The following is an 8,847-nucleotide window of genomic DNA, read 5'->3' as shown; positions in this document are numbered from 1 at the left end:
CTTTGAAGAAACCTTCATAATATGAGCTACAACATTTAATTTCCCTTTGGGATTAATAAAGTATTTTTGAATTGAATTGAATTGAATATGAAGTGGCTATGTTGTAGTATACTCTCCCTGGGAAACGGCCATATTTTTCAGCCTGTGCGGTAACCAGTCTGGGATCCCTTATATCTCTTTTTGTAACGTCACATAATTTTGCAATTCACCACAAAATAAACACACAAAGCCCTTGAAGCGCCACCCTCATTAAGAGAGTCTTCCGCCTGCTGACGTCGTTCATTAGAAGCTACCGCCCACGTCGCTGGCAATGATCACTTGTTTGCCGGTGACAGAAAATGGTGCAGGTCTGGTGTCACAACGTCACAGCCCCTAACGTTTTTCATACCCGCCTCCAATGCAACATGCTGACCTTTTGTGTGTTTAAACATTTTATATCAAGTTAATGAAACATATTATTATTTTTTTTCCATAATATTTCATGAAACAATTATTTCAGTCTAATTATAATCAGCAATATGCAAACAAATCTAAAAGGTCTTGTAAGTAGGAACCAACGTGTTAAGGCGGTACGGCGTCAATTTAAACCACCGGATATGACGTCTGGAACACGAACGGTCGGTTTTGTTTGGAGATTAGACGTTATCGTCGAAGATATTTGTAATGATGCAGCATTTAGCTGATATTTTCTGCTAGCTACGATATCACTAAGCTTTTATTTCCCGCTGTAAGTGTCTGAGTGGGTCGGGATGATTGTTGCGACCCGAAACAAAGACAGTTTGAATTCGGAGAGAAGCCCGATTAGCCTAATTAGCCTCCAGACTCGCCTTTGTAAAAATGTCCGTTAGCATTTCTGGGGACAATGAAGAGAAAAGTGTCGAAATTAAGACTGAGTCCCAACGAGGAGGCTCGTATAATCCGAGAGGAGCTTGAAAGGAGGAGAAAACTACGAATCCAGCAGGTTGGTTTTGGAAAGTTCTGTAGCTTCAACCCATGTTCCGATTCAGATCTGGGTCATATTTATTCGCTTATTAAAAAGTTAATCTTAAATCATCTACAGAATAAACGGATCCAACAAACATCCACAATGTAGACTCAAGTTAATCTGTTGAGTTAAATCTGTTTTATTAGTTCAGTTCATCCATCATCAGCTGTTAGGTTCAGGTGGTTCTAAATGCCGGAAATAGTAGAAAGTTGTCTGTTAAAAGAAACTCAAATAAAATCCTCATCTTGATGTCCTCCCTTGTCCCGAACAAGCATGTGGTGGCAGTGGAAAAAAACAACTCCCAGAAAGCCCCAACAGAACCAAACCCAAGATGAGTGGCTGGCTGTGGGTTGAAAGGACCGAGCTAAAAGAACTGGGCCTGGAGTACTTTCTATGGAGTTAACAGAAAGACACACTGTAGTTAATGGGGGCAGTGGTTGCAGATAACCTATACATTCTCATAGCGAAGTGAGGATTAGTTGTCAGTGTGTTCTCCATACTGGGCCCATAACTAGAAGCATAGCACCCAGGCCCCTTTTAATTCTAAGCTTCATCATAAACCAAAGTTTTTTATTCATTCATCTTCTATACCTCTGATTCCATAGTGGGTCACGGGGGAGCTGGTGCTGATCTCCAGCAGGCGAGAGGCAGGGAAAGTTTGAACTAATTTTAAAAGTAAATGGAGATTCAGAGACAAAAACCAGGAGCTGATTCCACAGGAGAAGAGCTTGATCCTACTTTATAAGCGCTATAAACCACCAGTAAGACATTGAGTCAGTTGTCTAAATAAATCTGTTATTTAGTTCATAAGTTCATGAATGTATGAAAACTTTTCAAATGTCATCAAAATATGACTAGAAGTCCCTGGAAAGTTTGGTATTTTAAGATGTGACTGAGCAGAAAACCTTTAATATAAAGAGCTCTCAGATTGGATCCTGAGCTACTGTGTTCTGCCTTGCTGGTTCTTCAAACTGCTTCAGTTGGGTTTAGTTCCTTCGTCATTCAGAACCTGTTTCCGACCGAGCTTTTTGGGTTCATGCCCAGGTCCGGGAGCAGCAGAGGGAAATCGCACTGCAGATCCGCCAGGAGGTCGAGCAGAGACGACAGCATGAGCTACGGCAGCTGGAGGAGCAGCTGAGGGAGGACTGGGAGAGACAGCAGAAGGAGAAGCTCCAAACACTGCAGAGCTTCTATCAGGAGAGCCTCCAGCTGCTTGGCCAGAGCCACAGGAATGCCAAAGAAAACGTGAGCAACGGCAGCTTGATGAGGCTTCTTTATGAAGCTGCCACAGCAGTGGTGTCCTGGCTAACATGATGCAGTTTACTTAGAAATCTGAGCTGAGGGGAAAGTTTTATATTCTTGCTTTAGGAACCAGATCCGGCAGCTGCTGCTCAGAGAGAGGAGGAGAATCATGCCAAAGCTGAGGAGCGCTACCGTGAAGCTCTGAAGGAGCTCAAAATCCAAAGGATTAAAGAGCAGGAGAAACAAAAACAGTAAGAAACCTTCAAGATGTTTACATGTTTGAATTTGTTAAGAAGAGACACAATGTTCACTTCACTCCTTCATTTTTAGATCCATCAATGTGAGGAAGAAGGTGCTGCAGAAGGAAAAGGAACGATCAGCTAAAGTGGCCAGCCTTCCACCGCCTATCCCTCATCCCATCCAGGTGTTGAAAAATCCCAATGTTTTAACAATGTTCAGATTGATTTTCCTCTTTGAGGCAAGCAGGACTGTCGAAGCGTTAACTGTTTGCTTGTTCGAGCAGGACATCGATCCCAAGAAGCCACATGTAGTAAAGAGATCAGATCTGAATGCCTTTGCTGCTACACATTACCACATGCCTGAGAGCACAGTGGAGAAAGAGCTGGATACAGTGCAGGTCAGCTCCCTGGTTTGGGCTGAAGGGAGGTTTTTCAGCAGCTGCTGTCAGACATGTTTAATCTCTGGTCTGGTCGCATCTGCAGCCTGATGCCAGAGAGGAAGCTGAGGTGGAAGCCAGGAGACTTCAGGACCTACAGGGAGAAGAACAGAGGAGGAGAGAGGAGCAGTTGGAGAAGGCTCGTCTCAGGGGGAGGCAGGCTCTGAGGAGGGAGCAGCTAATTCAGGTACGCTTTACCTGACCAACAACTGAGCTGTTGCAAACCACCAGTAAACAATATGTCAGGCCAATGTTTTCCTTCTTGGTAAACGTGTTTTTATTTTCTAGTGATCAGTTCTTTTTCACCTCGGATCAGAACATTTCTTTGGGTAGAAAACATTTGCTTTCGCCTGCAGGTAAACATTTCAGGCGAATCGCCTCAGATTTAAAGATCTGCTGCATCTTTCACAGCCTGTGAAATGAGGGATTTCCCAGTACTGATGATGTACAGATTTTCTTCACTAAGCTACAGCTTATTGAAAGTTCTGCTATACCTGCAGCCGACGCTGCGCCGCCCGTAAGAATCTGCTCTCAATGGCCAATATCGGCCTAATTCCTCTCCCGGCTGATGGATTTATATACCGAAGTATTATTTGTTGTCACAGTGTTGGTGGTGTGAGTTTCAGGAGCAACATTTCAAAAACAAAAGAAAAAAACACAGATGACTGATAAATTGTGCAATGATGTAGCATCTATTTATAACGTCAGTTTAAAGTGTCTGTAAACGTTTATTCCATCATGCTAAGAAGTCCACGCTTCGCACATCGGTTGTTTCCTCGGAGGTCTTTCCTTGGCCTTCGTCATTAGTGGGATGAGGGAAGACCTTCATGATATCAGCTGTTTGTTGAAGTCAGAGAGAGAGAGAGAGACTGAGCTGTCTGAAAACTCCGTTTCTTCTGGGGAATTCAGTGGTTTTTAGCTGCATCTTTCAGATTAAAATCTTCTATTCAGTTTTTTTTTCACTCAGCTTCTCTGTTTGAGTTTTGGGTTTGTCTTTTTTCTTGATTTGACTTGAAATGTATTTTCAAGCTAAAGAGAATGAATAGTTTTTCTCAGAAATCCGACGATCACCAAATCTAAAAGCTGCTTGTAAAAATCTTTAACAGCAGCCTTTAGTTGCTGATGGGTGCCTGATGGTTTCGTTCAGGATCGAGAGCATTTGCTGGTTGAGCTGGAGCACATGCAGCAGACTGACCTGCTGAGGAGGAGGCAGCAGGTGTCCCAGATGCCACCTCAGATCTTCCAGCCTCTCTTCAAGAGGCAGGAGACAAGGGAGGAGTTCCAGAGGGAGATGGAGTTTGCCTTTGAGGATCTGTGTACTGGAGAGAGACGTAAGGGCCGTCCTGATGTCTGGTGTTCACCTGGGAGTTTATTTAGTGGTAATCCTCTTTGCATCTCAATCATCTCTGATCTCAGGGGTTAAAGGTGACCTGGTTGTCCAGCTGGTACCTGAGCCTCTTCCAGCTTCATCCAGTACCAGCCAGGACCTGGATCAAGAACTAGATGTTACTTTGGATGAAAACACCAAACCTGAAGCAGAAAATATCCAGAAAGACTTTGAGGATGGAGTTGGAAGCAGTGAGCAGGAAAGATTGGCTGAAGGTGAAGAGAATCATCAGATGGAACAGAGTTTTGAATAAATATGTCCCTAAGTCATAAATCTGCTTCTTGTTTCACACATGAAACAATGTCCTGGAAGACTGACAGCCGCCCAAAGGACTGAAACTTCCTTTCTTTTCCTGCAGTAGAAGCTTTGAAGCCTCCTCCCAGACGGGCGCTGAGGAAACTCCTGGATCGTATCCGGAGCCAAAGGAACGACTGGATTAACGGCAGCACTCGCATTCCTGCAGAAGATTCACCGACAGACTTCACAGACCTGATCCCAGAGCGGGACACGAGCATCGAAACTGGATCTCTGACCAGTGAGATGGACAAACGGACCCTCATCAGGATCGGAGAGCCCACCATCCTTCCACCAAGTTGGTCTTTAACTTTCTTCTGTCTCTATAACAAGGAACGATGTAGATTTGTTCTCCTTCTATCATTATGTAAAACAATTTCTGGTGAGATGAAGCGAATCAACTTGTTGACATGTTTTTTGGATTTGACTCATCCAGCTGTAGAACCATCAGAACTGCAACCTGCAGCAGAAAGTCCACTTCCTGGTGTTTTTCTCAGCAGAATCCAAGAAGCTGAAGAACGTATGAAGAGGGTGAGGCTATAGAGATAAAGGTGAATTAATGGTGGGCTGAGGTGAAGCTCTCACATGTTGGTTAAACAGAAATCTTATTAACCAATCTAATCAGTTCAATTCTGGGTGTACTTACTTGTTACACCCAGTAAAGCTGCCCTGTAGAACGGAGCCGTCTTAGTCCTTTCAGGTGTTGAAGGTTCTAAAATGATCCATCCAGATGTTCCCATCACTGGATTGGATCATTTGGTTGCAGCTAAAATACAAACACAATTGTTTGATGTTGGAACACAATGAGCCGTTCAGAAGCTTCATGCTGAACTTGTTGGAAACATCTGAGATGTGATGATGACCTATTTTCCCAGTTCAAACCAGTTTGTCTCAGATTGGCACAGCCTTAGAAAATCCTGAGCGTTTCCATCAGATGGACCATCTGTGCTGAAGGTTTGATTATGTGTGGTAATAACAGCTCATATGGGTTTGTTTGTTTGAGAGGAAGCAGAGCTGGAGCTGCAGAAACGGCAGCAGAATGTTCTGCTCCAGGACCTTGAGGAGCAAAAAGCCAAACTGGAGCAGATGCTGCAGGAGGCTCAGCAGGAGAGGGAGCAGCTGAAAGCTGCTGTGTCCCAGGAAGCACCCCTTCTCCAATCACACATTCCTGTCCAGGATCAGGTCCGGACGGGTTTGACCTGTGAGGTAGGTCCAAATATACACAGCAGATCATAGCTTCTGTGTGAACATATTGATGGTATGAAGAAGAAGTTGACTTGCTTTGTGTTCTGCAGGCGTTGTGTCCTGCGGGTGAAGATGAGGCCACCAGGAGGCTCAGAGAATATCAGCGCCGCCTGTTGGAGCAGAACAGGTGTGTTGGGTTTCTTCTCCTTCGGCGCCGTGCAGATGTTTGACTGAAACTGAATAAAGGAAATCTTTCAGGATTCACCGGAGATCAGTGGAAGTGGCTCGGCTGCGGTTGGAAGAATACCAGCGAGCTCTGTGGATCCGCCACAACATGACCACCACCTTACTGCGGCCTCCTGTTCACCCTGCGGGCCTCGTTCCCCCGTGTCTGTCTGATCCTGGGTCTGAACACCCTCCTCAGGCCGCTGCTACACCTCCAGTGCCTTCAGACGCTCAACCTAAAACCTCTGTGGACTTTGCCATGAGAGACCTGTCAGCTTCACCTCCACCTCCTGCCTCCAGCAGCAGCTCTGGCTCCTGCTTCCTGTTGGAGGAGTCTGTTGGAAGCAGGTTCAGCACACGGAGACCAGATGTTACAGCTCAGCTCACTGACGGCATATTGCAGAGAGCTACACAGCACTCACCAGAGAGACTGAGACCCTCCCGGGTCACCGCAGAGCCTTTCAAGTTCCCCACAGGACATGGTTCATCCAGCACCTCGTCACCCTCTGATCCGTCCCAACCTGCCGGTCCAAAAATTATTCCAGACATTGTACCTCTGGATCCAGGACTGCGGGCTGTATCCCTGATCTCCAGAGAGGAGGACTTGGAATGGAGGAGACGAGAGCTGCAGGAGGCTCAGAGAAGGGTGATTGAGCAGAGGGAGGCGGTGGCGCTGCAGGAGAAGCTTCAGGAGGAAGACAGGCGGAGAGCAGAGGTGGAGCTGGAACAGATGAGGAGACAGAAGGAGACGCTGCAGGCTCTGATGGGCACCGATGAACAGGTATGAGGCAGCATCACTGCAAACATCATAGTTCTGATCTAAAACTGTTTTAGCAACGAGGATCTCCTTAACCTTCCTGATGTTTTCCTTTCACCCCCAGAGTGATCCTGATGCTCCCAGTGAAGGTTTGGAGTCTGAGGACATCAGGCAGAAAAGACTGACGCTGCTGGCGTCCCTGCTGAGAGCAATTGAGGAGTCAAATGGAGGAACGCTGTCACACCTGGAGGACCCTGAGGAGGCAGACGACTTCCCTGAACAAACCCAGTCTGACCGTGGAGTTGGAGGTTCTGCTGCCAAGTTCCTTTGAGTCTGAAACTCTGTTGATGTTATAAGTTGAAAAAGTGATCAAGTCTAAAATGTTGTGATCTGAAGCAGAGATGAAGTAGCTGAAAACTGAAGGAAAGTTTGGTCCCTGAGGTCCCATGTCAGACATGAAAAGCACAGTGTGGTCCAAACTATATCTCACTGTCTCCCTCTGCATGTTCCACTGATCAGGCACAACATTATGACTACATAGCACCCTGATTGGTCCACAACAAACTGCCTTGCCTTACTGTCAGAACCAGCCGTTAACCTCAACAGTCTGACCACGGTAGCTGGTCTGTTGGATCGAGCCACACGGGTCAGTTATTGATGCCCATTCATGAGACTTGCCGGCTCATGACCCAGTCACCGGTTCCCTGCTGTCTCTTGACCTTGATGAATATTGATCAGTATAGACTGGGAACAAAGCATAAGAGTTGCAGTTTGAGAGATGTTCTGATCCAGTCGTGTGTTCATGTTCATGTGCTGCCTAATATATCCCAGCCAATCAAAGGGCCACAATGAAGAGATGATCAGTTATCAGAAATATTAGCTTCATCTAAACCTTCAACTTGTATGTTAGACCCAATCCCAACCAAATTATTTAAGGAAATGTTCCCTCTGATTACCAGCCCCATTTTAGATATGATTAATCTATCTTTAGTAAATGGATCAGAACCACAGATGACTTGAAAAATTACAGACCTATATCCAATCTTCCATTCTTATCTAAAATTCTTGAGAAAATAGTTTCTAATCAAATGTGTGAACATTTATACAGCAATGACCTGTTTGAAGAGTTTCAGTCAGGTTTCAGAGCTCATCATAGCACTGAAACAGCTCTGCTGAAAGTCACTAATGATATTCTTATGGCCTCAGATAATGGACTTGTGTCTGTTCTGGTTCTGTTAGATCTCAGTGCTGCATTTGATCCAGTCGACCATAATATTCTCTTAGAAAGGCTGGAATATGTTGTAGGTATCAGGGGAACAGCACTAGGCTGGTTTAAATCTTATCTGTCTGACAGATTCCAGTTTGTTCATGTAAATGATAAATCATCTTTAAACTCCAGGGTTAATTGTGGAGTACCACAGGGTTCAGTACTTGGGCCAATTCTCTTTACTATATATATGCTTCCAATAGGTCAAATTATCAGGCAGCATGGGATAAATTTTCACTGTTACACTGATAATACTCAGCTTTACTTATCCATAAATCCTGATGAACCCAACCAGTTAGATAGACTACAAGCATGTCTTGAAGATATAAAAACTTGGATGACTTTAAATTTTCTGCTTCTAAATTCAGACAAGACAGAAGTTGTCATCTTTGGACCGGAGTCTTTAAAAAAGAAACTGTTTAGTCAATCACTTAACCTGGATGGCATTAAATTGACCTCCGATAATAAAGTAAAAAACCTTGGTGTTAACTTTGACTAGGACATGTCATTTAAATCCCATATTAAACAGGTTTCTAGGATTTCCTTCTTTCATCTCCAGAACATTGCCAAAATTAGAAATATCCTATCCAGGAGTGACGCTGAAAAACTAGTCCATGCATTTGTTACTTCAAGGCTGGACTATTGTAATTCTTTACTATCAGGATGTCCACAAAATGCAGTTAAAAACCTTCAGCTGATTCAAAATGCTGCAGCAAGAGTTCTGATGAAAATTAAAAAGAGAGATCATATTTCTCCTATTTTAGCTTCCCTTCATTGGCTCCCTGTTAAATCCAGAATATAATTTAAAATTCTCCTTTAAATCAACTGC

General features: G+C 44.5%; 1 protein-coding gene across 5 annotated transcripts in view; it reads left to right on the top strand.

Moving 5' to 3' along the window:
- Window positions 1-589: 589 nt before the first annotated feature.
- Window positions 590-8,847, top strand: part of cep295 (centrosomal protein 295) — a 23,705-nt gene continuing 15,447 nt past the window's right edge. For 4 of the 5 annotated variants that reach the window (XM_047391425.1, XM_047391426.1, XM_047391423.1 and 1 more), the window contains exons 1-14: window positions 590-961; window positions 2,030-2,230; window positions 2,354-2,478; window positions 2,558-2,651; window positions 2,751-2,864; window positions 2,950-3,090; window positions 4,051-4,234; window positions 4,320-4,505; window positions 4,649-4,882; window positions 5,021-5,115; window positions 5,590-5,790; window positions 5,880-5,956; window positions 6,028-6,775; window positions 6,876-7,059. In XM_047391425.1, the coding sequence (XP_047247381.1) occupies window positions 863-961; window positions 2,030-2,230; window positions 2,354-2,478; window positions 2,558-2,651; window positions 2,751-2,864; window positions 2,950-3,090; window positions 4,051-4,234; window positions 4,320-4,505; window positions 4,649-4,882; window positions 5,021-5,115; window positions 5,590-5,790; window positions 5,880-5,956; window positions 6,028-6,775; window positions 6,876-7,059 (2,683 nt within the window). In that variant the 5' untranslated portion in view covers window positions 590-862. The remainder of the gene's footprint in view (window positions 962-2,029; window positions 2,231-2,353; window positions 2,479-2,557; window positions 2,652-2,750; window positions 2,865-2,949; window positions 3,091-4,050; window positions 4,235-4,319; window positions 4,506-4,648; window positions 4,883-5,020; window positions 5,116-5,589; window positions 5,791-5,879; window positions 5,957-6,027; window positions 6,776-6,875; window positions 7,060-8,847) is intronic. The other variant, XM_047391424.1, reaches the window with a different exon arrangement.

Source organism: Girardinichthys multiradiatus, chromosome 18 (assembly GCF_021462225.1).
Source record: "Girardinichthys multiradiatus isolate DD_20200921_A chromosome 18, DD_fGirMul_XY1, whole genome shotgun sequence".
In the NCBI taxonomy this organism is placed as follows: domain Eukaryota; kingdom Metazoa; phylum Chordata; class Actinopteri; order Cyprinodontiformes; family Goodeidae; genus Girardinichthys; species Girardinichthys multiradiatus.
Note: the sequence above shows the minus strand (reverse complement) of the source record. Positions and strands in the feature narration are given on the sequence as shown.